The 27,731-nt window shown below is 41.0% G+C and overlaps 1 protein-coding gene and 1 non-coding gene across 2 annotated transcripts in view; both read left to right on the plus strand.

Moving 5' to 3' along the window:
* The first annotated feature begins 407 nt into the window (after positions 1-407).
* Positions 408-27,731, plus strand: part of EIF3A (eukaryotic translation initiation factor 3 subunit A) — a 28,806-nt gene continuing 1,482 nt past the window's right edge. Inside the window, exons 1-21 of the mRNA XM_086900631.1 lie at positions 408-948; positions 4,511-4,701; positions 4,948-5,084; positions 6,927-7,090; positions 8,147-8,346; positions 8,843-9,051; positions 9,549-9,720; positions 10,275-10,379; positions 11,147-11,245; positions 11,964-12,080; positions 12,443-12,628; positions 14,688-15,035; positions 15,279-15,383; positions 17,119-17,232; positions 17,504-17,626; positions 18,375-18,528; positions 19,465-19,649; positions 21,324-21,412; positions 23,836-24,623; positions 25,904-26,078; positions 26,505-26,674. Coding sequence (XP_086756757.1) covers positions 900-948; positions 4,511-4,701; positions 4,948-5,084; positions 6,927-7,090; positions 8,147-8,346; positions 8,843-9,051; positions 9,549-9,720; positions 10,275-10,379; positions 11,147-11,245; positions 11,964-12,080; positions 12,443-12,628; positions 14,688-15,035; positions 15,279-15,383; positions 17,119-17,232; positions 17,504-17,626; positions 18,375-18,528; positions 19,465-19,649; positions 21,324-21,412; positions 23,836-24,623; positions 25,904-26,078; positions 26,505-26,674 — 3,880 coding nt within the window. The 5' untranslated portion in view covers positions 408-899. The remainder of the gene's footprint in view (positions 949-4,510; positions 4,702-4,947; positions 5,085-6,926; positions 7,091-8,146; positions 8,347-8,842; positions 9,052-9,548; positions 9,721-10,274; positions 10,380-11,146; positions 11,246-11,963; positions 12,081-12,442; positions 12,629-14,687; positions 15,036-15,278; positions 15,384-17,118; positions 17,233-17,503; positions 17,627-18,374; positions 18,529-19,464; positions 19,650-21,323; positions 21,413-23,835; positions 24,624-25,903; positions 26,079-26,504; positions 26,675-27,731) is intronic.
* LOC111931420 (small nucleolar RNA SNORA19) lies at positions 11,595-11,727 on the plus strand. Its single transcript, XR_002865533.1, has one exon. It is a non-coding gene; the product is annotated as a small nucleolar RNA SNORA19 (small nucleolar RNA).

Consider the following 27,731-nt stretch of genomic DNA (forward strand, 5'->3'; position numbering starts at 1 on the left):
CAGCTGCAGTCCCCATGAGTGGCTGTCACCACTGGCTCCAGTGACATGGGCACAGCTGCCACCCAGACCTCAGGTAGCCACCCGACGGACATCAAATTTGATTGATTTATTTATAATTAATTTTATGAACACAAGAAAAGCACTTGATCAGTACTATTAATACCTTAGGGATGACTCTACTTAAAGCAGACCATACTAAAATACAGGTTTGTCATGGTTTAGGAATATAATTCCCCAATTTAATGCTTCCACTGAAACACCCCAGACTATGCACCACTCGCCCTCCCAACGTCCCCCAGAGATAGGATGGAAAATTGGAGGTACAAAAAGGTAAAGATCACGGGTTGGGCTAAAGACGATTTACTAGAAGCATCAACGGAAAAGGAACGAACAGTAAAAACAATGCTAATAAGAGAATGTGCGAGACAGGCGCAGGACTCACGGGGCCCAGCGCCACCCGACCGCGTTCCCCGACAAACCCCCCGTGCCCCCGGTACCGTTTATGGCTGCGGACAAAGGGTTTCGTGGAGCTCGCCCCGCGATCCCCTCACGGTCCCGATCTCCCCATGTCCCCATCTCACGATCCCTTCAGGGTCCCGGTCCCAATCCCCCTCCCGCTTCTTCCGCAATTCCCCCACGACCCGGAACCGGTCCCGCTCCCGTCCCCCGTCCCGGTGCCCTCCCGGTCCCGCCTGACGGCCGCGGCCCGGTCCCGGTTCCCTCCCGGCGGTTCGCGCGCGCGCCGGGCGGGGTTTCCGCTTCCGCCGCCGCCGTCAGGGCGCGCGCGGGCCCCTTTCCCTCCCCTTCCCCTGCCGCTCCCTCCCTTTCCGGCCGCGCGTGCCGCCTGGCTGGAGCTCGGAGCCGCCGCCGCCCCGTGAGGAGCCGCCGCCGCCGCCATCATGCCGGTGTACTTCCAGCGGCCCGAGAACGCCCTGAAGCGGGCGAACGGTCAGTGCGGGCCGCGCCCACACACACGCGGTGCCGGGTCGCCTCCCGCGCCGCAACCCGGCTCCCGGCCGCGCCCGCCCCGGGACTCCACGGCCGGGCCCGCCCGGGAGAGCCCTCCCGGAATCCCCCGGCGCTGAGCGGAGGCCGCCCGGGAGGGAGCGGGCGGCGCGGCGCCGGCGCGGGGAAAGGGCCGGGCCGGCGCGGCCGCGCCGCATGGCGGAGGGGAGGGAGGCCCGGCGGGTGCGGGGAGAGGGCCCGGCCCCGCCTCCAGCTCCTCTGGGCCCCACGGCCGCCTCCGGGCGAAGGGGGAGCCGGGGCTGGCACGGCTTCATCCCGCGGGCCTGAGCCCGCCGGCGGCCAGGGGCGGCCGGGGCTGGGCATGAGCGAGCCCGACCGCGCTGCCCTGATGGGGTGATCTCAAACCCGGGCTGATACCGGGCCCTTCTGTCCCCTGTGGGATTCGTGTGTTATATCCCGTCCTTCACGTGACTCCGGCGAGAACGCAAATGGTAAAACTCCTTCACTGCCGCGCGGGCTGATAGCACTCGTTTGTCCCTGGAAGATCGACCAAGGGAGTTGTTTAATTCAGCGCTGTAGCCGACTGACTGCCACATAAAAGCTGGACTGGTTATATTTATCGGCTGGCTCATTTCGGGCCAAACATATGGCTTTGACGCTTCTGTTTTTTATAGTATCCTATTTTAAGCCCCTTAGCAAGACCATTTAGACCCTTCATTGTTACAGGGCTGATCGCAAGATGACACATAAAGACATCCACAATTTACAGGTGATGTACGGGTCTTGAAATGGCAGCAGAAGAGGCTGTGTGCTCTGGGGACTGTGCATTATTCAAGTACTTAGTATTTTAACGAGAAATGTGAAAGTACTGCATGTCCTCAAGATTTTTAATCAAAAATTCATTGTAAAAATCCCACGATGATAAAAAGATGACAGATAAAATCAGCTTCGATCAGCATTCAAGGATGAAGATATGTTGTATCAGTCCTTTCACTGAAAAAGATGCATATACCATAATATATAAACTTTATTTATACTTGCAAATTCTTGGGTAGAGTAAGTGTTACTTGGTGTGCAAGTCACATTTCTGAAATACTGACTTTAACTGCTTGTTGTTATTGATGCTTTCTTTATATTTAAATTCACTTTTCTTATACTGCTGCAAGTCTGCTGAACTGTGTTGAAGTGATGGAGTCAAGTTGAACTGAAGGGGGTGTTCTCCAGACAGATGCTGGCAATCCTGAATTTCAGTGGATTGAATGGAAAGCTTGAAAAGCAGTGTCAGGTCTTACAAACTGCAGGGGGCTCAGTCTTACTAGAGCTAAGCATAAAGGGTGGAAAGTCAGACTATGTATTGCAGGAAGCAGTTTCATGTTAAATTGATGTTTCAAATGAGGACATTCAGTGCAGTTTCCAGAGTTTCAGTGTGTGCTTTATAGGTAAGGCTCAAGTGAGCTTTAGAAGCACTTCATGTTCTCAGTGACTTCAACATACAGAGGTGATGTTTAGAAACATGAAGAGCATGAAGGATTTTAAATATATACAGATATGTAAGAAAAGCGTTTTTATAATTGATAAATGTAGGTCAAGGCCAACCCTCAGCTATTGTTAATATTTGGCATTGCTTTGTAGTAGGGATGTAATGCGACTTTGAGGAGTGTTTTATTGTTGCAGATACTAAGCTTGCTCACTATTAGAGATACTGTAAAGCACATGACATCTTTGTCACCTCTTGTAATGACATGTTTTCTTGAAACCTGAGTTTAATTCAAGATCTTGGGTTAGCAGTAGGTGACTTGTTCATGTGTATCAGCTGCTTCTTGACCATTCAGTTTCAGTTGCTACTCTGGATACCTGTTAGCATTTTAAGTAGTATAAAAGAACAAAACTAGTAGAAAGTAGCTCTTACAGCTACTTATGGACTCAGCTTTACAGTTTGTATGTTACAGATCTGAGTTTCCATAACTTACAGTTCCTACTGTAAAGCATGGTGTTGTGTGCTGGATTTGATTCTTTAGGTTCATTTTGTGCTTTTACTGAAGTGTCTCTTAAATTAGCCTTAATTATTTGACTTACTTGTAGGAACTTGCTTGGCCAGAATTAATTAAAAGTTTCAAAACAACATATATTAATTTTGTGCTTTGTCCAGTGGGTTATCGACTGCTGAGAGCTGTGGTTGGAGTGTCCTGGCATTGTTGCAGGATTAAACTTGTCTTTCAAGTTTATTTTCATTAATGAAGTCTAAAGCTGAACTGTAATTGTCTCAAAAGCAGCTCTGAGATAGAATGACAGTGTAAATTATGAGATGGAGGGTAGCTTTGTTAAAATTCCCTTGGTAAGTAAAGCACTGCTGGATACTGTCACATCATAACTTTGATTATCTTCAGTTGCATCATGGTGCTTTCTCTAGAAAGGAACTTGCTCATCTTCTACCAGCTCATTATTTACATAAACTGAGCCCTGAATATGAGCTATTGTGGTCCTTAAATTAAAACCACTTTGCTGCTTTCAATCTAAACCTTTTGCCATGTTTAACTTCAAATGTGAGATTCCATAACTTGTAAGCTATGTCTCATGTCTGAGCCCCTGGAGCAGGCCCCTACTTTAATAGTTTCTGCCATTATTTCTTTAGGATTGGAGTGCTTTCCAAAGTACTTCATGGGAAGTACCGACTCTACCCCACAGCCTTTAAGAATAGGCTGTACTTGACCTCCCTTATCTTTTAAACCTGTTTGCTTCCCATTCTGTGTTCATTTCTCCTGCTGTTCTGCAGTGCAGAGTACATTCAGAGTAGGGTCTGTGTGGATGTGGGTCGCTGCCTCAGTGTTTCCAGTGGGTGGTTTGCTGTGTTTTGTGCGAGGCAGAATGTGTGGGGTATCAGAGGTGGGAGTTGCTGAGAGCTCCTGTTAATAACAGCAGCTGCTTATGGATGATTAAATGGGGCACTGGTTTCAGCAGCAAGGCTGATATAAAAGGTGACCCTTCAACTGAACTGCAGCAGCTTTTGACGTAACTTCTTTAAACTGAAGTGCTAAACCACTCATGAGTTAAAAACAGCAGATGAATAGCTTTGCTGTGTGAAGTTTTTTTCCTTCCTCCACCTGAGAGCAGGACTTTCTCTTTCAGTCATATTCATGGTGTGTTTTACACCTTGTTAAATGTCCTTGGTAGGTAGCCAAGGCCTTGTACCCACAAGCCTCCTGGTGGGTATTCCTTGTCCTTGATGAATTGAGGATGGTTAAAACTGGATGTGTGCATTCATACACAGTCATGTCTATGAAGTGCTCAGTCATGCCTGGATGGATGGAGAGACCTTTCTACTATTCTGAAATTCCCATGTAAATTTACTGGTCTACATTTGTTTGCCAGTTACGTCATTGAATGACTGGCACTGAGTTGCCAATGTTTTTGATCTGGCCAAGTAAATCAAACCATCAATGCACTTTGGGTAGAGTTGATTAAATTCTGAATGTTTCCTGTATTAAGTATAAAACATGCATCTTCTGGTGTGCAACTCTTTTGCTAACTGGGATTTTACTTTCAGAATTTCTTGAGGTTGGCAAAAAGCAGCCTGCCCTTGATGTTCTCTATGATGTTATGAAAAGTAAAAAACACCGAACATGGCAGAAAATCCACGAGCCAATTATGCTGAAGTACTTGGAACTCTGCGTGGATCTGCGCAAGAGTCACCTGGCAAAAGAAGGACTGTACCAGTACAAGAATATTTGCCAGCAGGTATGGCTTTTGATTTTTAATACTTTGTACTTATTTATAGCCTGTCAGCTATAAATTACTTATTTATATAAGCTATATGTACTTATTTATATTTGTCAGTTGATATAATCTAAAAGTAACTGATTTCTCAGGAATTAGGATTAATCTGCCTTTTAGATGTTCTTGGGTTTGTAGCAGTTACATTTTAAAAGATTTGTTACTTATTGTGAGTGGAAACATCTTCCCATTTTTTTGCCTTTGGTGTAGGTTAACATCAAATCTTTGGAGGATGTTGTTCGAGCCTATTTAAAATTAGCTGAAGAAAAAACAGAAGCAGCTAAGGAAGAATCCCAGCAGATGGTACTGGACATAGAAGACTTGGATAACATTCAGACTCCAGAAAGGTGTGCAGCCTGTCTTTAAAATGTAGCAATTCACAGAAAGTATCCTTATTTTCATTCACAGAGCTGAGATATAAATGTGGTAGACTTGAAATGGAATACTAGTGGTGTTCTAGAGGTTTTAAAGGTAGGGATGAAAGCAGGAATTTTACATTGAATGAAATCCTAAGTCTGAGTAAAGAAAGCAGGCAGTAGGGAATAGAAAATCTAGGTGTAGTGGGAGTGGTTCTGAGAGTTGGGTCACCACTTTCCAGTGTCTGCTCAGATCTGCCTCTGTAGATGTATTGGAGAGTTTAGTATGGTAAACTGCTCATTACTGGTTTATTTAGAAATGCTGTTAATTATATCAAACCAATTTAGTTCCTGTATGTGATAGCCTCCATTTTTTCTGTACGTTGTGCATGTGCAAACAAAAGAAATGTTACTTTATACTTGCTTGGTTAAATGATGAGATAACAGAAGAAAGGGCATGAAAAGTACATTCAAGAGAGAATTAGTAGGATGAGTAATGAGAACTTAGAATGGTGATTAGAAATTACAAAAAAATTTGAAGAAATTACTGAATATTTGTCTTGTGTAGGCATAGTGTTGTAGTAGTCAAATAATACTCAGAATGACCTATTTCTTCTATCTATGGATTAGAAGGCTCTATTTACATGTTAACAGCTAAATTCTCTAGTCTAGAAGTTGGTTATAAAAAAGAAAAGGTGACAGACGTGTTTTCAATAAGGGAGCAGTGCCATTCCTGTTATTTCCAGTGCCTGAAATTGTTACAGAGGAATTCACTAATAGTTAAACAGTGAAGATTTACTGACCTCTCTTTTCCTTGTTCTCCTTTCTATAACAGAGGACTAGAGAATGGATCTTTTCCATCACACTTCACATCTGAACAAGCACAATTTTCTTAGTGTTTTTTAGGTCCTGTTTTCTAGACTTCTCATGCTTTCTTACTGGATTCACCTCTTGATCTGTTTGAGAAGGCAGTGGTGATGTGTCATGTTTAATAGTGTATGTAGCACCCAAGGATGCAAATTAGAACTGGAAGTGGTGTAGCAGGAAAGAGTTACAAGAGTTGAGACTTTCTATTAAAAACAGTTTAAAAAGAATTTTAAAAATGAAGGCTTAGGGAAGATGAATTATGTAAGTTTAATATGTTGAGTGGATTGTTCAGCAGAAAGGGATCTTTTGGGACAGAGCATTGAATGCTTTCACCTGTCTTATATTCCTGTGATGAGGCAATGAAGTTCTACACGCAAGATCATCGTCTCTTACTTCTGATGTATTTAAGCATCTTTTTCATGTCAGAATTTGTAAAGGATTTGAAATGTTAATGTGAGTATTCTGGTTTCTGACGTGTGCGGATCATAACACAGTGCTTGTGTCACATGTCAACACGAAGTGAACTCTGGCAGCAGTGCTGGTGACTAAAAGGGAAGTGTCAGCAAGTACTAAAGTGTCTGCATTGACACTGATACTTGACTCTAACAGAGGTACAGGACACAGCTCCCTGCTAGGAAAGGGAAGGTGAAAATCTTGGAGTTAGTTTCCTTGGAAGGATACAAGCTGCTGATGTCTTACTTCTGGAGCTTGGAGATGTCCGTTGTATATAGAGTGGCCAAAGTTTGAAATGTAAAAGTTTGAAATAATTATCTACATCCCTTAAAGGAAAAGGGAAACTGATCTGAGGGACCAGTTTGAAAATAAGCAATAGACCATTCAGCAGCAATTAGCTGTTCAGATTTGTCCAGTTTTGTTTTAGAACCTGGTAAGAAAAATTTATGAGAATTGTAGGGAATAAACCACTTCTCTTTTTTTTCTTTCTTTATCCTGCTGCCCTGACTAAAGTGTTCTTTTGAGTGCTGTAAGTGGAGAAGACACTCAGGATCGTACTGACCGCCTGCTTTTGACACCCTGGGTTAAATTTTTGTGGGAATCCTACAGACAGTGTTTGGATCTTCTCCGAAATAATTCTCGAGTAGAACGCCTGTACCATGACATTGCACAGCAAGGTAGGTGCAAAAGATGGAAACTTGAACCATAATGATGTGGTGTGTGTCCCCTTTAGGGGAGGGGAGCATCTAAGATTTGTAGATGCTTGTGGTCAAAAGGATCAACAAGAATCAGAGGGTCCTCAAAAGCTTAAAAAGTTTTAGTAGAAAATGACACACTTGGCATGAAAATCAGTGTGTTAGTCCCTGACCTGCCAGTATGAGCACATGGCAGTGGGTTTTGGATAAAGGGATAGCATGGAAGGAGAGAGGGTTGAATTAAAGAGAAGCTTAGAGAGAAAGAATGGGAGGAAAAAAGAGAGAAATCACCAGTCTTCACTCCAGTGTGGATGCAGCTGATGGGGGTGCCCAGGGTCCTGGGGGTGTACACACACCTGGGCTTGACCTTTTTATAGATAAGTTTCTCACTTGGTATGCAAATCAGTTCTCCTGCTCTGTCTGTTCTTCTGGACCTTTCTGGAAATGGGTTGGAGGGCTTCCAGGGTTTTGGGTGGTCTTGATTACCCTCTACAGTCCATCCCCTCTTCTTGACCTCTTTCTTGCACTTGTATTGTGCTTATTTCCAGAAGCCAGAACAAGGACTGGTTTTTGAGAACTATGGGATTAATGACAGGGTTTTTGTCTGTCATTTCCAGACATTTGAAAGCCTCGTTTGACTTTGCCATATTTAGATGCCTTGGGAATTTTTCCCCCACATTTTACAAAGCCAAAACCTGAATTCGTGCCATTCACAGGATTTTGTGTGCTCTTAGTTCAAACTAAAAGCTGGAATCACTGCATAAATTAGAACATTTTTAAAGAGACTTAAAGTATTCCCTTTGCTCTTTAAGCTTAATTATGTAGAAACATCTTCACCTTTTGGGGTCAAGATGAAAATGCTCTGCATTGTCACTTACTCATTATGTGTGACAGACAGATTGTATCATGTTTGAGATGTCTTTTGACTGCAAATGAAGACTCTCTAAGTGTACTGATTTACATATTTGAATCCCATTGAGAACTACCATGAAGTCACCATTAGTGAACATTTTTAATTGACATTATTCCTTTTTGCAGCTTTCAAGTTCTGCCTGCAGTACACGCGGAAAGCGGAGTTCCGCAAGCTCTGCGATAACCTGCGGATGCACCTGGGGCAGATCCAGCGGCACCACAACCAAAGCACAGCCATCAACCTCAACAACCCTGACAGCCAGTCCATGCACCTGGAGACCAGGCTGGTGCAGCTGGACAGTGCTATCAGCATGGAGCTGTGGCAGGTATGCAGCAGGGCTCCCCATCACGCTTGGTCTCCTGCCTTCCCAAGATTTGCTCCACGCTGTTCATGTCTCATGGGACATGCAGCAAGGTGAAGAAAAAGGATAAGAGCTGAAGAGTAAAGTTTTAGTACCTAGGATATTAAATGCTTAGTCTGGTGTTCCTGCATAGCACTTTAAGCTTTTCTGGCAGAACTTTCAGAGATTTTTTTTGTTTGGTTGTTTTTCCCCTTCTTGATTTGTAGCTTGAAAATCTGAATGAAACAAGTTTTCAGAAGTGCCGTATTTTAAGCAGACAGTTAATGGAGTATGTCCAAATAATTTATTAGGAAAGAAGTATTTAATTTCATGTAGCTGAAAAAACTGACGCTCACAGCTTTCAGTAGTATTAAATATTTTATCGTCTTATAACCTTTAATAAATTTATATTTTTCTTTTTTTGGGGTGTTACAAAAAACTTACTAACAGTAGTGTATTTGGTTGTTTTGGGGTTTTTTAGGAAGCTTTCAAAGCAGTGGAAGATATTCATGGACTATTTGCACTGTCTAAGAAGCCCCCCAAACCACAGCTGATGGCAAATTACTATCACAAAGTTTCAACTGTCTTCTGGAAATCAGGAAATGCTCTTTTTCACGCATCCACCCTTCACCGACTTTATCACTTATCAAGAGAAATGCGAAAGAATCTCACACAAGAGGAGATGCAGAGGTGGGGAAAGATACTTGCTGTGATCTTAGAATCTGTTTTTAACCCCCTAGGTTCAAAAATAGACTAAATTGTACCCCAAAAGAAGCAGATGACATGTATGGCTATGAGCAGCTCTGTCTAAATTGGCCAGTACTAATTGCCTCAAAAGAAATCTAGAGCAAGGAGGATGTTTTACAAAGCTGCAGTGTAAGTATTTTAAACATTAGCATCACCTTGGTTAAGATTCCTTCTCTTTACTGCCTGAGAAGATATGCAAGTCAATAAATAAATATCTGGGAGTTTGTTTTCTTTTTCTTTTCTGAGTGGTGGTATCTTCTTCACAAGATTTCACAATTTCCTCTCGTGGTGTAGTTGCTGTCTCCTGTTATTTCGGGTGTTTTTACTCAGTTTTGCATCATGGATGCTCCTCGTTCCTCTCTTGAACTGGCACATACATGAGCAGGAATTAGTAAGTGCTGTCTAGCAGTTCATCTTTTGCATTTTTGCTTCATCACCAGGATGTCCACTCGAGTCCTTTTGGCCACCCTGTCCATTCCAATAACTCCAGAGAGAACTGATATTGCTCGTCTCCTGGATATGGATGGAATCATTGTGGAGAAACAGCGGCGCCTGGCCACCCTGCTGGGGCTGCAGGCCCCCCCTACACGGGCCAGCCTCATCAATGACATGGTGAGTACTGGGGTTCAGGTGAGCAGCTTCCTAACACTGAGCCCTGTTCCTCTAGAGCACTGTGCTTAGCAATTAGGTTTTAAGCAACGGAGAATGTTTGAATTTCTTTCAGTTGTTTGCACTCATATCTAAAATTTAGATTCAAAGCTCATTTTACAATCTTAATTAATTCTTCTTGCAGCAGCTGTCCAGTCTACCTCAAACCCACAATTTTAGGCTTCAGAAATGTAATCATGAGCAGAGATGTGTGGTTTTAGTTTGGATGTGGATCTATGTTTGTGTAGTAGGCTTCTGTCATGGAAATAATGGTACTCTAGTCTGTTTAGCTTGTTTGGTTTTTGTCTACTTTTCCATTTTTAACTACATTTAAGTGATGTAGTGTAGAATTACTGTCACTGCAGTTAAGAGTGTAATGAAAAATACATAGTCTCCTGTATTAAAAACCACATTTGTTGCCTCTTTAACTTGTTGAATGTGAAATTCTTAAAGCATTAACTATTGGTTAATACTGTATCAACGTTGAGATCTTTGGATTTTTTTTTTGTTGACTGTAGGTCAGGTTCAATGTAGTGCAATATGTAGTTCCAGAAGTGAAAGAACTTTACAATTGGCTTGAAGTAGACTTTCACCCGCTCAAGTTGAGTGCCCGTGTCAGCAAGGTAAGTTTTTTGTAGCTTTGTGTGTGTAGTAATTGGTCTTGACTAATAGTCTGTTATTTCAATATTGATTTGTGGTAAATATCAACTAGCTTTTTCTATTGCCAGATTTTTCAATAGTAACCGTGATCTGGTGAAGTTCCATTACCATGACATGTGTATGACATCTGATAGAGTAAGTTAGGTTATTGAAATAGAATGAAAATTCACTCAGGTCTTTTGGGTGCTATTCATAGGGCTCCATGAAGATGCAGAGTTTTGGGAATGTATCAGAAGGTTTTGTTAGTGGAGGTGATACTGAGTTAATTTTGTTTAAAGGTGCAAAATAAGATAGGCACACGTGGGCATATGCTGGCAAGTGGGTTGTGTGTTAAGTGGAAAGATAAACCAATGACTGGTTTTACTATTAAAAGATAGAGTGTTAGAATAATGTGAAAGCTGTTGATTAGGTTAGTGTAAATTCTGCAGTTGATGAAGCACATAATGTTCTTTTTCTCTGATAGTGGGAACAAAGATATTTGAGGTGCTAAAAAGAGCTTGAAGGTAAATTAGCAGTGTGGTAAATGTTGCCAGTACTGTCAGTCGCCTTCATACAAAAACTGTCAGCTCTCCTTTGTAACTGTAAGTGTTCTGATCAAAGGATGCACTTAGTAAAGCAGTATCTGGACAGAAGTGTTCTTTTTTTAAGAGCTGTAAACCAGAAATGTTACTTTAATGGTGAAGTTTGTACAGGTCAACGCAGATAGAGTAACTTTTCAGACTTTTGATAGGTTCTGAACTGGGTGAAGGACCAAGCTGAAAAGGAACCTGAACTGCAGCTGTACATTCCTCACCTGCAAAACAACACTATTCTTCGCCTTCTGCAGCAGGTATGAGTAAAGATAATGTATGTTCCTAAGTTAGAATATGCTTTGGAGGAAGATTAAGGTGGAAACTTCAATGCTGAAATAATTTTTCCTTCTATCAAGTAGAAAACTGTTTGATTTTCAAATACATATTTCTAAGATACAACCTATATCTTCAGTTTGCACCATTTAAATACAGCCATAGTAGCTATTCTTGATAGTGGGGCACAGTGGTGTAGTCTCTTGTCTAGATTTTCTCCATTATGTACCAAGTTTCTTAAAACTTTGGAGTAAGGTTGGGGAGGGGAGTATTTCATTTTGGTATTTGGTTTCTTTTTTTTTTCTTTTAATATGCATCTAAGTTTTTTATAAAACGCACATTTCATTGACCTGCTTTCGTTACCAGTGATGAGCAGTGTTATTTCTGGTGTGCTAAAGAAATAGTTGAAGGCTAATTAGCAGCATAGCTGGATGTAGTTACTGCTGCCAGTCTCCTTCATACAAAGCAGCTATTCAGGAATGGGGTTTAATCTGAGTACAGTACAGAAATAAAATCCACAAACAGTATTTGCATATATATATATGTGTGTGTATATATATATAGTATTTGCATATATATACACGCATTAGTACGTGTATATTCATTTGTTGACAATTTAGCAAGTTAACTTCAAGGCCTATGCAGCAACAACTGATTTCTTTTTATTGAGGAAAAATACATAAAGTTTCTGTTCACATTCAGGTGGCCCAGATTTATCAAAGCATTGAGTTTGCTCGTCTGTGTACCCTGGTTCCTTTTGTGGATGCTTTCCAGCTGGAGCGTTGTATCGTGGATGCAGCCAGGCATTGTGACTTACAGGTGAATGCTGTAGAAAGACTTGGTGTGAAGTGATACCTGGGCTCGTGGAAGAGGCAAGAGTGATTTGTATTTCAGTGCTCATTTCACTGAATCACTGAAAGTTCGGCCTCTTCCACTGCCTTTGTTGTTGTTGTTGGGGTTTGTTTTTTGTCTGAACCATAGAAATAAAAAGATTTCATTGACAGTGCTATTTTTCTCCTTCTAATTTAGCATTTCTCATAGAGTGGTATAGCAAAACTTTTTTTCAAGTAATTTCTGCTTAGAGCCCCTGTTGACTCATGGTGGCCATAGGCAAAGCAACAGAGAAAATTGTTCAATAAAAATGCAATCCTTTTTCTTCCTTTTTTTCTGTTTTTGCAAAGGTTCGCCTTGACCACACAACCAGGACACTGAGTTTTGGTTCAGATTTGAATTACTGTACTAGAGAGGATGCTCCACTGGGCCCTCAGCTGCAGAGCATGCCTTCTGAGCAGATCAGAAACCAACTGACTGCCATGTCCTCAGCTCTGGCTAAGGCACTTGCAGTTATTAAGCCTCCTCACTTAATGGTAAGTCATTTAAAGTCTTACAAGAATGTTGACAAAGCTCATATTTTAATGAATGTGTTTTCTCAGATTAGATGTATGTTTTGCATTCTTTTTTTTTCAGCTTAGTGATAGTCACTTTTCTTTTTAAGAAGTCATTCTTAAAAGCAGTCAACTAGTTAGTTTCTGGGCATAACTAAAATACAGCAAAATGTACACAAGAGGCCCGAGTTTCAAGTTTCCAGTCTTGCAAATACCAGGTTTAGGATATAATAAATAGTAACTGTCCCATAAATGAGCCTACAGAACTAGAATTTGTTTATAATTTTGCATGCATTTTTGAAAATCCAAGAGCCTGCTTCATTTTTTCTTCCTGGAGAAACTGCTGTTGTGAAAAAGCTGGAATGTAGCTTTATAGAATAAAACATCCCGCAGCTCAGGAGCTGACTTGTCTCTTTTCCTCCTCTCTGGGGCTCTTGGCTTCAAGGTCAGACTCACATTTCAGGTTTTGCAGAGCTCTGTAGCAGCAAGGTGTAAATCAGTCTCAGATTTCCAGCATGCTTTGGTCGTGGCAAGTTAAACCTTCACTTTTTTACTGTATCAGTGGTAATTTTTTCATTTGTTTTAGGTTTATGAAGGATTTCATAGCTAACACGTCAGATATTTGTTCCATAGGGAAAAAGGGCTGATAGCAACATGTCCATGTTCGATTCTCTACAGGTTGAAATACTAAGTAATATTATTAAAATCTAAATGCAGAAAGTAGAACTGACATCTGATGCTCACTTCCTTATGTTAGCTTGAACATATATTAGCAGTTTTATTTCTGTATAGGTTTTCTCTTATTAAAAAGATTTGATTAGTGATTGGTATTGGCTTGTCAATTTGAAAGAAAAAATGTGCTTTAAGTATACATCCATGGATAGAAATGGCAGTGAGTCTTGCACTTGACATGTTAGTACAGTTAGTAATTGTATAAGACATAAATCCTCCTCATTTAACTCATTAGTGGTCATTACACTTGTAAAATTGGAGAACAGTATCAAAGTTAATATCAATCTGTGTGGTTAGAGAAGCTACAGAGCAAGTTGATACCTTTTTTTCCTTTATTGTACAGGTCAAAACTTTCCACTTTTGTCAAGTGTTTACAAGCTTTTAATTTGTCACATTTCTAATAATTCACAATATCGTTAAATTTGTATAAAGCTTTTTATTTTTGTGTTTCTGGCACCTCCATTTAGCATTGAGTGTGTGCAGATCTGCAGCAAAGTACGGATGTTTCAGTGTTTTTGCTGAATGCCCTAGAAGTGACAGGTTGCTAAAAATATCCCTGCGGGTGCTCACATTTCAGGGGTAGCATGGCTGGGGGAGTGTGGGGAGCTGATTTGGGCTGCAGTGTTTGGCTGGACTCCTGGAAATGGGCCTGAGCTGGCACAGTGACACCTCCTCATGTGTACAGCATCAATGTCCACAGAGAACTGTGGGGGTGCTCTGGGAAATGCTAGGGGGTGGGAAAACTGCTTAAAGAACAGTTTATGTTTCTAGTGTCTGGAAGCCTAGTGTTTTTTATAAGGTAATGAAAATGGTTTTAAATACAATGTTTAAATTGACTTATTTTTTAATCATCTCACAGATTGTGTTTTGTGTCAGGATACTTTTTTCTTCTATTAGTGTTTGGAAAATAACAAAACTTTAAAAGAACAAAGCAGCTTTGGTGAAATACAGTACATGTGGTGATATGCTTGCAAACACATACAGAGACAAACAAGACTGGCCCATTGCAGTTAAAGATTTCAATATCAGTAACATCTGGGTGTACAATATTTTTGTACCCAAACCATGTTGAAGAATACTATCTTTTACAGACAACTTCCTCCATGTGCACATGATTCTGGGCAGTTGGTACTGCCTTGGATGCCACTTGGATATGTGACTAGATTTGCAACTTCAGCTGTATTTACATTTGGTTGCCAAGTTTGGAGAATAGAATTAACTGCATTTTCCTTGAGAATCATTTGATTTGCTTACTGCCTTTTTAAGAGGGACTGTTAACATCATTGTCTTATTCTTAAATTAAATTCAGCAAGAGAAGGAAGAACAACATCAGCTGGCAGTCACCGCCTTCCTGAAAAATTCCAGGAAGGAGCATCAGCGTATCCTTGCGCGCCGTCAGACCATAGAGGAGAGAAAGGAGCGCCTGGAAAGTTTGAACATCCAGCGTGAAAAGGAGGAGCTGGAACAACGGGAAGCAGAATTGCAAAAAGTCCGGAAAGCCGAGGAAGAGAGGCTGCGCCAGGAGGCAAAGGAGAGGGAGAAGGAGCGGATCCTGCAGGAGCATGAGCAGATCAAAAAGAAAACTGTTCGGGAGCGTTTGGAGCAGATTAAGAAGACTGAACTGGGAGCCAAAGCGTTTAAAGATATTGATATTGAGGTAGGGGATTTATTGCAGTGGGAAGTTATTTTGTTATGCTTTCAGTGTTACATTGCCGGGTTACCTGAATTTTGTGGATTTGCACTGCAACTGGTCTTACAAACAGTCTCTGTTAAAAATGAGACAATGTAAGTAAACTTTAATTCTGGGTTTGGATGAGACCTTTATTACCTGGGGAAATAAAGACTGCCTTTTGTGGGAGTTTTTTCTCCTTTTTATATTGATAACTTTGCTTGGTTGTAGGATCTTGAAGAGTTGGATCCTGACTTTATTATGGCTAAACAAGTGGAACAGCTGGAAAAAGAAAAGAAGGAACTTCAGGAGCGACTGAAGAATCAGGAGAAAAAGGTACAAAGTAGGGAGGGTAAAAATGTCCATACAGTTTTTTAGTGACTGTGATCTGTGTTGATACAGGTATGTGCATACACACATATATAATACTGGTGTTGAAAATGTTACTATCTGAAATTGAAGAAAGGTGAATGTGTTATATACCAATTGGGTCTCTGGTTTCTGTGCAAAAATCTGTTCTAATTAATGGAGTTGATTTGAAAAAGGACGCTTAAGCTGGATGTGAACTGAGTCTTAGTTGGGAAGTCTTATAATTAAAGAATGTTTGGAATGCATTAAACGTTCAAAGAAGGAGGGACTAATATGGAGCATCAAAATTAATTAATGGTGTTAGTCCTCACTGAAAGAGAGGAAACTCCACTGCTAGAGTCCTCCTAGATGGCAGAAAAGTGTCTGTCTGAAAGGGTAGCTATAAAAGTGTGAGAAATGTGTCATATTAAAAAGAAACACATGACCGGGGCAAGATGAAACTCATCCGACTTCCTGCTGCATTCAGGGATGAAACAGAGGTTCTATGGTACAGTTGGTGACAGCTGGATTGAAGAAAAAGGACAATTAGAAAATGGCAGGTTAGTTAGAAAGGTTCCAGTGAGGATCTTTGACACTGCAGGCATGTAAAGCTGTTGCTTATACTGGACAGAGGAGCAGAAAACACATTAACAGTACAATTAGTAGTCACCTGAGTGAATATAATCTACCTGGAAAAGTCAACATAGCTCCTATAAAAGGAATGTTTGCAAAGGCTTCCTCTTAGAGTTCTCTAAAGCTGTCAAAGCAAACATATGACTAAGATAGAGCTGATGGGTGTATCTAAGCTGGATTTCAAAAAAAAGCTTTTTACAAAGTTCTTCTCAAAAAACCCTAAGTAGGGTAGTGTGACAAAAGAAAGTCTTTCAATTATGTTCTGGTTAGATTTATTTTAAAACTATATAGGGAAAGCAGGAAAAAGAATCCCTCAGTCTTTGGCTTTGCATATTAAATGATGGGCTTCAAACTTAATATTCTTTGTCAGCAATGAGAACTTGATTCTTCTGCATTTTGAGCACTGTCTGCAGTTCTGGTCTCTTTATGTCTAAAAGGATGCAGCTGAACTGGAAGTTTGACAGGAGGCCAACAAGAATTATCAATGATGCAGATTGGCTTCTGTGGGAGAAATGTCTTTTGTAAAATAGTACCCCTCTGTCTGACAAATTTCTAGAGAGAGGATGTGGTGCCAGTCTGTGAGAGTGTACCTGTTGTAAGAGCTGATGATGGGAGCAGTTGTCCTTGCTCTGCCTGCAAGGGCTAATGGCGTGAGAAGCATCAAATGAAGCCAGCAGGAGCCGTGTTCAGAGCTGTTTGTAGGTAGAAATTGGATCTTCATGCTGTGAGCCACAGACACACAGGAGTTCTTTCCAAAGTACATTGTTGTATATAAAAAGCTTTGGGTTCAGAAGGACAAGAGAGGAAATCTACTAATGTTTAAAATACAAAAACACTTCCAACACAGAAAATGCTGGGATCTGAAAATGGATGATGCTGAGAGAGAATGGTGATGTGCCTGTCTCCATTCCTGCATCCTTGCCTGGCAGTGCACTTAGTTGCCAGTGGTAGAGGCAGGTTCTTGGTTAGGTTGACCTTGGATGGTCCAGTGTGGTTGTTGTTATTTCACCATAATAGATCAGATGTATTGGAGAAGTCTCCATGAATCAGGGGTTCATGTGTGTGTTAAAGATGTGTTATCTTTACCCAGATTGACTACTTCGAAAGAGCGAAGCGCTTGGAAGAAATTCCTTTAATAAAGACTGCCTATGAGGAGCAAAGAGTGCGTGATATGGAGCTGTGGGAGCAACAGGAAGAAGAAAGGGTAAGAATTTTTTGTTCAGTTGATAAAGTGCATTAGCAATGCATAAAAAATAGTGGGTTTTGCACTGTTTGTTGTTTTTTTTTCTCCCAGCTCTTTCCAAAAAAGAAAAAAAAATTGAAATGTTAGCTTTGTGATTACACCATTTTAGTGGACAGCAGTTTCTTCTGTCTTCTCTCTGAAAGGGGAAGAGAAAATTTCTCCTTCTAATGGCTGGTGTAGATTGAATACGAATGTATAGTAAATTCATACTTTGTATATTTTCTGTTTTCAGATCACCACCCTGCAGCTGGAGCGTGAGAAAGCCCTTGAGCACAAGAGCAGACTCTCCAGGATGTTGGAGGATAGAGATTTATTTGAAGCCAGGCTGAAAGCATCACGACGAACAGTTTACGAGGTACACAAGATTTGGCATTGCTAACAAAGTACACTCCTAAAGTGAGGAACTAAAACTGACCCAGGGATTCTTCAGGAAACTAGAAACAAATTAGTATTTGAAATGGTTCAGAACTATGGAATTGCTCATTTTCTGCTTTGACTCTTAAATTAAATTTCTAATACTTGTCCCAAGGTAGTATCACTTAAAATTTTTGACAGTTTCTGGAGTAGCTTATATGGAAGATGAAAGAGGGGTAAATTGTTTATTTCAGTACAGCTATTATTAAGGGATCACTGGGTGTCATATAGGCAGGCAGCTGTATCTGCCTGTTTATAGCTTTGAGTATTTGGCTGTGTTACAGTAAAAGCTGGCTTCACCAAAAAGAAAGCAGAAGAGCTTTTATGTTATATAATATAAATTAGTAACTGCATATGATTCTTTGCAATAAAAGGGATAATTTTGGGGAATATGTTTTAGGTACAGATAACTTAATATTTAGGTGATTCCTTTTCTGAAAAAGCAGATAAAGGACTAATACTGTGCATGATATTTGATTATCTTTCTTCTATGTGGGATGGTACTGTCTAACACAGAATTAATTGCAGAAGAGACTGAAATGGTGAACAAGTCGTATTTCATTGGAGCAAAATTAATGTGCTGCAGTTTGTTGATGTTTCTGTGTAGCTTTATTTAGCAGTTTATGTTAAATGCCCAGCTCTCAGAGATTACAGCTGTGGTGTCCTGAGGTGTATTGTTGGTATTTCAGGATAAACTCAAGCAGTTCCAGGAACGGTTGGCAGAGGAGAGGCGGAACCGTCTGGAGGAGCGCAAGAAGCAGCGCAAAGAGGAGAGGCGCATCACTTACTACAGGGAGAAGGAAGAGGAGGAGCAAAGGCTACGGGAAGAGCAGCTGCTTAAAGGTGTGATTGAGAATGTCACTATTTCATCCTTTGCATCCTCGAGCCTTTCCATTTTGTAACAGAGCTAATGTCTGGTTTTCCTGTTTGATGAGTTTGGAGGAAGTCTTTTCGACTTCCAGTTGTTGTACCTTCCTTGCTTACCTGTGCAGCATAGACAGGAAGGTAAAGCTTTGTAGCTGCTAGACATGAGTGAAGGAGGAGATAAAATAAGGGAGGCTAATGAAAAAATGAGTCTTTGATTTTAGCTTATAGTTGGAGTCCTGGCCATTTGTTTGTGCATGTCTTAAAGAGAAAAGAAAGGCAACACTGGTGTCAGATCAAGAACTCCAAAATTGTAAGCAACTCACACACCTTTCTTTGTGAATTGTTTTGTCTGATAGCCCTAATAGCCTGTTTCAGGGCTTTAGAGGAGAAGAGGTGGTTGGCAAACTGCAGGATAAATTTCTGCCCTGTTTGTCAATTGGAAGATGAAGCTTTTATGTATCAGAGTTCATCATAATGCAGTACTTAGAAAAACAATACTGAAGCAGTCATGAATATTAAATTTCTGACACTGTTAGCTGATTTTTTTGTTTGACCTTTTCTAAGGAAGGGATTCTCTACCATATTTGAGGTGATTACTGATACTTTAGTCAGTACAGTTATGGTCTGTACACTGAATTAGCATACAGGTATTGGAACTTTTTCTTTCTTGCTAGCTGTTCAAGATGTCTCATTAATGGATGTATCAGGGGCCTTTTCCTATTACTTTTGAGTTAGAAGACTTGCAGAAAGCAGCTTCTGTGGTTAGCTAAACACATCATATGAAATGCTTATATTTTTAAATGTTTATTTTTTATTGAGTCCAAGAGATTGTATTGTGTGACCCTTCTGTGGATACAGCAAAGTAATGGAATTTGTGTTGGTAATTAGTTCTCTGTGTTTCCAACGGTGCAGAGCGTGAGGAGAAGGAGCGCATCGAGCGCGAGAAACGCGAGCAGGAGCAGCGGGAGTACCAGGAGAGAGTCAAAAAACTGGAGGAACTGGAGAAGAAAAAACGTCAAAGAGAAATGGAGATAGAGGAAAGAGAGCGCCGCCGGGAAGAGGAAAGGAGAGGTCTGGATGACCCATTTTCAAGGAAGGTGGGTAATACCTGCAGGTTTCTTTCTGACTACTCCTTCTGTAGATTATTTGAAAGAAGGTGGTAGCATTACAGAGTCATAGGGTTTTTTTGTTTATTTATTTATTAAGTTATAATGTGAGCAGCTAATTTGATAGTTAAATTACTGTCACTCAGTTTCAGCTCACTGTCAGGATCTGGAATCTCTAGTTTAGCAATGAAATAAAGAAACTACTTAGAAACTAAGATCTTCAAGCCGTTTATAAACTAAATTAATAAAGACTAACATGAATATTGGACAACATTTTCTTTAATACAAAAAGACGGAAAACTGTTGGAAACAAGTGCAGCGACTCATGCAAAAGTCAGAAATTCAAGTAGATATTGAAGGAAAATCCCTCACAGATTAAACATAAAAGCATAGTTTTGTATTATATAAGGAATATGTAATAACATAAAACCAAGAGGTATGTGCAACTTCCTGTTTACAAATAAAACTTGGATTGGGAGAATTCACTATCCCAATCCAACAGGAAACAAAACAAGTTACTTGGAAATGTTTAGTGGTTTAAAAGAATGTAACATAAGCTTTCTACACTCCCACATTTTCAGAATTTACCATTCAAGAGAAGTAATTTTAAGTTTCATCCACCACAGGCTTTCTCTTTGTTTAGTACATATTTCATTGAGTAACACCATGAAGATAAGTTATCAGCTTGTATAAATTGTTTTGATAGTCTGTCAAGTAAATAATCATGATGGGTATTTTTCACATAAGAGGTCTCCTATCTGTGGACACTTGATGATATGGAAAAGCTGGCTCAGGTTCTGAGAGAGAGATACCTTTACCACTCCAGAAATTCCATTTGCAGTTTTGGGATTCTTTGCTCACCATTGTTATTTGGGGTAATTTCAAAAGCATTTAAGGAGACAGAGTAGTGGATATGCAAGGTCTTGGTTAAGCCATAAAAACACTTTTCAAAGAGGGGTTTAAGACTGAAATAACCTTCCTAGAAAGAGGTTGTGTGATTATGTGAAATCAGGTAATTTGGATGGTATTTTGGTTTAGCTAACTAGTTCCATGTGGTGGAATTAAGGCATAAAAATCTGTTTAAATGGTTTGTCTGGCAATGGAAAGAGACATTTTATTTTTAAAAAATACAAATTGATTATTGGTCTGCCCTGCAACCTGTTTTCACTAGTACCTCACCTCTTCTGTGCACTGAGGTATTAGGAACAAAATAGTCCTTGCCACAGAGAGATTTCAGTGTATTCAGGCACATTTCTTGATGAGATCAGAAAGCACAAAAGTAAATAATTAGTTAAGTTCATTCCTGTTGTCATAAGCTCCCAGGAAAAGGGAAACTATTAGAACACCTCTTTTGCATCAACAGGTAGTGGCTGTCTGTAGCTGTTGTTCAATTGTTCATACACTTCTTGTAAACTCTTTTGTGTATTTGCATATATCCTACCCTACTGGTAAAGTATGTGGCACAAGGGGAACCATGTTTTTGTTTGAACTGCAGCAGAAACAATAAAGTCAGTTAAAACCATACTTGAGTTACTCAAACTCCTGATATAGTTCAATGTTCTGCAGTGTGACAAGTGAGTTTTTAATGACATGCTCAAGGGTAATTATATGTTGAAAATCTTAAAGAATTCAAAGAGAACGTTCCTAATTTCTTTTGACACGCAGGAGTCTCGTTGGGGTGACAGGGAGTCCGAAAGCTCCTGGAGAAGAGGTGGTGAGCCGGAATCAGAATGGCGTCGAGCACCAGTGGAGAGGTAATCAGGGGTTACTAAGCCCCAGTTATATTGGGATCAAACTATGGAGGCTCACATTTTGTTGCTGCTGCACTGAGTAATAGCTCTTTAAATCTCTGAAAATTACCTTCTGTTAAAAAGTTGCTCTGTAAGGATCTCATAATGAGAGAGTGGTTTTATCTTGGAGCCATGCTCAGATAACATTCCTAGTTTATTTGGCTTAGATATGTGAAGACAAGCAGACACCTTCTGTGTGTGATAAACAACTTGCTTCCTTGGATTCCTTTTTAAGTTAACAGTTCCTCTCCCATTCAAACATTGGTGTCAGTTCTGTAAATACAGAATGGGGAAGGATGACAAACAAATGCAGTGTTCCTGGATGACGAAATTCTAAGATTTTCCATTTAGAAAACTGACAGTAACTACGCAAGTTCCAGAGTAAGTCAGAGCAGAAAACACATGCCATAAATTAAACAAAGTTCTGAAGAACTGTTGAACAGGGAGGGTAGATTTCTGATGGAAGAATATTATGAATGTACTTTGAACTTTAAAAATCAAAAGAAATCCACACTTGTTTACATCTATTTTGGAGATGTTCAGCAATAATGAAAACTGTTTATACAGTTGTAGAAAAAGATTTTTAACATTTGTCTGTTTTTCTGCTCCACGTCAGGATGAACTGTAGCTAAAAATATTTCTGATGAGTACATCTAGTTGTTCTTAAAAGCCTGTGCTGATAGAGATAACACTGCTGATTCCAATTGGCATTATGTTTTATTGCTTAATTAGCCTTGGAGGTAGATGGATTTTTGTAAGTGTCTAACCCTAATTTCTAGTACAGCAATTTAAATCCATTACTGCTTACTCTGACTCCAGTGGAAGCAAATTTATTGACTCTTTCTCTCTCTAGTAATTTCTTAAAGTGTTTTAGAAGGGTGTGATCTCTTTATAAACAAAATAGAATTCCATCTTTCCTTAAAAGCTGTGTTGCTTTTAGTGATCCATTTTCTCATGAACTGCAGACTCTTAACAATTGGATGAAACTGCTGGGTGGAGCCTTTCACTACTCACATATTGCATAAGTTGTGATGCCCCATCCCTGGAAGTGTTCCAGGCCAGGTTGGACAGGCCTTGGAGCAACCTGGGATAGTGGAAGGTGTTGCTGCCCATGGCAAGGGGTGGAATGAGATGATCTTCAAGTTCCCTTCCAGACCATTCTGTGATTTTGTGAAGTGTTTAATGCACTTGTTTGTATGCTTCAATGGATTTTTTTTTCCACAGTGATACAGCTTGTCTTAGTCATTTCTCTTTCAGCTTTACTAGAGATAGATTAGAGGTAGGTTAAAAGCAATAGTTTAAAATCAGATTTAAAAATTCTAAGACCCTGAGACAGTATCTGAGTGAATTAAATATTTTTTCATCTGATAAACATTATAGCCATCCTTGTACATGTCTTTTATGGTAAAATAATCAGATTTTTCAAAGGGGAAGATTATCCAATTTGAGTCTAAATGGAAATTAACAATCTCCATATCTTGATTTTTACCTCACAGATCAATGATAATTGCATTCTCCCTTATTCTTCCAAACCCAGGAAATGCACTGCTTGCAATTCCTCAAAATTCTTGCGACTCTGAGCTGTCACAAGCTGTTGTCTCTTTGTTCTCACCTCTTCAACTCCTACATCTGCTGTTTTGGAGCAAATCATTGCTGTTTGGTTTTTTGTTTTGTTTTGGTTTTTTTACATTTTGTTTAGTAGCCTAGTGGATTTCTGAACCTTGGGGTGTTCTTTTTGTTGTGTTTTGGCTTGGGTTTTATTTTTTTAAAATCCATGAGATGCGACCCCCATTGCAGCCTCTCTTCTCCTGCCAAGAAGCAGGTACCAATACATTCCTATGATGTTCTCTTTCTTGTGTCTTTTTTTTTTTTTATTGCTGAGGAAGGTTAATTTTCTGAAATAAAGAAATTAACTTGGTGACAAAAACAGCGTTTATGGTCTAAATGTATGTGTAAAATTCTGTAGGCAGACTTAATAGTGTGTAGGGCTGCCATGTGCTTGGAGAGTTAATTGATGGTTGTGGGGTTTTTGAATATTGATTTCTTTCAGACTTAGGTCAAGTTTGCCAAATTAGGCTTGGTGTAGAAGCCAACCCTCTTCTCTGTGATGTTGCAGCAGATAACCAACAGGGGACTGTCCAAACTGTAGTTTTGAAGGAGATGATGAACTGCTCAGTCTTTACTGAAGCTGCAGGGACAGTGACCTACCGCTTTCCTGTAGCAACAAAAGGCATTAAAAGGTGCATTTTGAAACTGCACACTTCGTGTTTAGAACCACTCACCAAGTGGGTGCAGTCAGAAATGGCTTAGAGGGGTTTGATGCTGTTGCGGTAAAGCTTTCCTGAGTGTCACCTTCCACTTTTCACTCGTTCCCTGTGGTTTTACAGAGACTGGCGTCGAGGAGATCCAAGAGACGATGAGAGACCTTTCCGACGTGGGGATGATCTGCCTCGGCGAGGGGATGATCTGCCCAGGCGTGCTCCTGCAGATGAGAAGGAGCGTCCTCCAGAATCAGCAGAGGACAGGCCACCTAGGCGGGAAGGGGACGAGGACAGGCCTCCGAGGCGAGAAGGGGAAGAGGACAGGCCCCCCAGACGTGGCTTGGATGAGGACAGGCCACCCCGGCGTGGTTTGGATGATGACAGAGGAAGCTGGCGAGCTGCAGATGATGACAGGGGTCCCAGACGTGCCCTGGATGATGACAGGCCCCCCAGACGTGCCCTGGATGATGACAGGCCCCCCAGACGTGCCCTGGATGATGACAGACCACCCAGACGTACCCTGGATGATGACAGACCACCCAGACGCGCCCTGGATGACGACAGGCCCCCCCGGCGCGGCTTGGACGACGACAGAGGCAGCTGGCGCGCGGCGGATGACGACAGAGGGCCCCGGCGCGGGCTGGACGACGACCGGCCGCCCCGCCGGGCTCTGGATGATGACAGGCCCCCCAGGCGCGGGCTGGATGACGACAGGGGCAGCTGGCGCGCTGCAGATGATGACAGGGGGCCCCGGCGTGGGCTGGATGACGACAGAGGGCCCCGGCGGGATGACGACAGGGGACCCTGGCGGAACGCGGACGATGACAGGCTTTCCAGAAGAGATGATGACAGGGGCCCGTGGCGTGGAAGTGAAGACTCAAGGCCAGGTCCTTGGAGACCGTTTGGTAAACCAGGTAAAACACGGTAATATAATAATCCTCCCTCCAAAGCGTGTGTATCTATCCTCATAGATAGCTGAAGTAACATACTTGGTGCCAGAGATGGGAGAATCGACTCGGAAAACATCTAGATTAATTTGGTTAATGTGGACATTCCTCTGCTTGGTATAATTGAACCTTTCAATTTGGTTGAATTAAAAAAAATTGCTTGTGTGGAAAATACGTGATAATCACACACTTAACATTGGTCACTTCCCTGTGTGCAAGTTGAGTGCTCTGCTGGGAGCATTCTCACTACATTAGCACACCTTGGACTCTTTCCCTACCCCTTCCATGTGTCTGAAGTTAATCTCCTTCTAAAGGAGGATTTTGATACCTCATTCAAGTAGGTCTGGTTTTGATAGCCCTTTCTGTGTGTACAGAGATAATGTTTTTAACATTCCTTTTTTGTTTTTAACCCTTCCTGAAAGTCCTGCTTAGAGCAGAGCTTGGATTAGATGACCTTCTGAGGTCTCTTAAAATCTGAATTTTCCTACTGTATTGTTTATTTCTATTCTTAAGTGTCACTGATGGTGTCTAGAGCTGTTGCTGATTCTTTTCAGAGCTGTTGATGACATTTGAATGTTAGATATGATTTTGATTTCCTGTTCTACAGGAACAGTACATAAGTTCTTTTCACTTACATATCGGCAGGCACCATGTCAACTTTCATAGGCACTAATTCTGTAATCCAATCCTTTAGAATCTAAACTAATAATGTATCAAAACTTGCACTCCAGTTTTTCCTATTTAAAGCCAAAGCAGGCTACATAATAAAGAACTCCCATTCATAAATAACTGAGCAGTATTGCAGAGTGCACTGTTAAGTGGATGGTAACAAAAGTCCCATTTTAAAGTAGTGCTTTAAAAAGCAGTAAGTTCCTTAAAAATCTTTTTGCTTAAAATCTCCTTACTTGTGGATTTTCACAAAGGAATCTGCTGTCTGAGCTATGCTCTTTGTTTCTTCTTGCACTTGTTTTGCACCGGACCCTTGTGGTTTCTGGCTGAAAACTGCAGGGTGCAGTTTGGGTTAGGGTTAGGACACCTGACATGAGGTGTGCATTACTGGCTTTACATTTAGCAGTTTGCTCAGAGCTCTGTGGCTCCCCATGTGCAAACTTCTTACAAACATCTTGAGTTGGATCTTCAGACTTCAGAACTCGAAGAGCCAGTTTCTGGGACGGAAGTAAAGGGTTCTTTGTCTACAAGAGAGATCAGAGGTCAGTCACAAACTCCTTTGTGTTTCTTTCTTACAGGGGGGTGGAGAGAACGAGAGAAGGCTCGTGAGGACAGCTGGGGCCCTCCCCGAGACTCCAGACCTTCAGCAGACCGTGAATGGGATCGAGACAAAGATCGGGATGAAAATGAGAAGGAGCGGGAATTCGACAGGGAGAGAGATTTTGATCGAGACGATCGTTTCAGGCGTCCCAGGTCTGACTTCCCTGTTTAAGTACTTCTAGAATGTTTCTGCTAAGAAACAAAAGGGCCCTGCTGATGCAGAAATAATGTGGAATTTCTAAGTGAAAAGAACAAGGGTTGATTTGTGAAACTAAGCACTTTAGGACAGCAAATGGATATAGGGGCATTTCGGGGCCTTTTTGGTTTGTTATTTTTAGGATGATGTTATCTGTTTACAGGAGGAATTCCAAGTGGCTTAAAATGCTTTTAAATTTTTCTTTTTAACCTGTTATCAAGAGAATTCCATTTTAGGCTCCAGAAAAACAAAACCAGTTTTGGAAATATATTAAATAGCCACCCACTGGTCCTGTAAATATCCATATTGTGATTTATTACTGCTCCTTTCCATAGCAAAGGTAAAAATGTTAACGTTTAGTTTTATGTTTTGCATTGCCAAAGGGATGACGGTGGTTGGAGGAGAGGGCCAGCTGAGGAAACTTCGAGCTGGAGAGATTCAAGTCGTCGTGAGGAGTGGGACAGAGGTGGTCGTGACATGAGAGACCGACGTGGTGATGACAGGGAGCCGCCCCTCAGGAGAGGGCCACCCCTCCGATCCGAGCGGGAAGAGCGTAGGTTCCTTTCAGTGTCCCTAAACTCCTACATCCAACACAGAGCCTCCCTCTTCCTGACACTGCAGGGAGGGGGTCACATGGGAATAGGTTATATTTTCAGCCAGGATTTAAACTGCCTTTCCATAAACAAAATAATAAAAAGCACCTTTGGCATAATTGAGAATTCTTCAGGGAATCTTAAATACTTGTAGTTGTGTTCTTTTCCATCCTAGTAGCATTTCCCATCTACAGCAGGAGGATAACATTTCAAGTATGCACTTCTTGTAGGATTGTGTTCTGGGTGTATGTAGTCCTTGTTTTTAGTTTATCAAGACAGACATCCCAGAAAGTAATTTCCTTAAACCCATTAGAATGTGATGGAAATATTTCTGAATGAGGGTTTCACACTATTAATGGCATTAATTTTGGATATTTATTAATCCTTTGCTATGTTCTAAAAGTACAGTAACAGCAAATCCATTTAGCCTGGGGGGATTACCACATCTTCTAGTTCTGGCATTCTTACCTTGAGAATCTCATTTTGTCTCTGCCCCAAATGTGGGTATTCCTGCACTTGGGGAGCAGGCTGGAACAGAGCATGGGATCAAACACAGGAGTGCTGCTGACAGAAAGGCAGAGTGTTCTCAGTGTGGAGATTTTTTTTTTAATGTATCAAGAAGTTTTGGGATTTGACTTCTTGACATCTGCCACAGCTTGGTTCAGACACAGCTGGGGTAGAATTCTCGGCATCCTTTTTGGTGGAAATGAACAGTTTTTCATACAGTAAAGGGTGGTGGATGCTGTTACCAGTGGAGTCATGTAATTCAGTACCATTTTACCTCTGGTTCCAGTAGGCTGAAGAGCAATTTCCTGTCTTTTGATAACAGCAAACACCTAAACATTTTCCACAGATGTTTTTAAGTCAGGATTTTTCTGTTTTCAGGGTTCAGTTATTTCTAAGGAGATGCTTTCATGATTTTAATTCTGCTAATACAGGAATATATTTTTGCACCATCAAGCCACGTACATCAGTAGAACATTATTATTGCAGTTACTGTGTTTGAAAGATGACACT

The sequence above is a fragment of the Cyanistes caeruleus genome, chromosome 8, assembly GCF_971803275.1.
Source record: "Cyanistes caeruleus chromosome 8, bCyaCae1.hap1.1, whole genome shotgun sequence".
NCBI classification, from domain to species: domain Eukaryota; kingdom Metazoa; phylum Chordata; class Aves; order Passeriformes; family Paridae; genus Cyanistes; species Cyanistes caeruleus.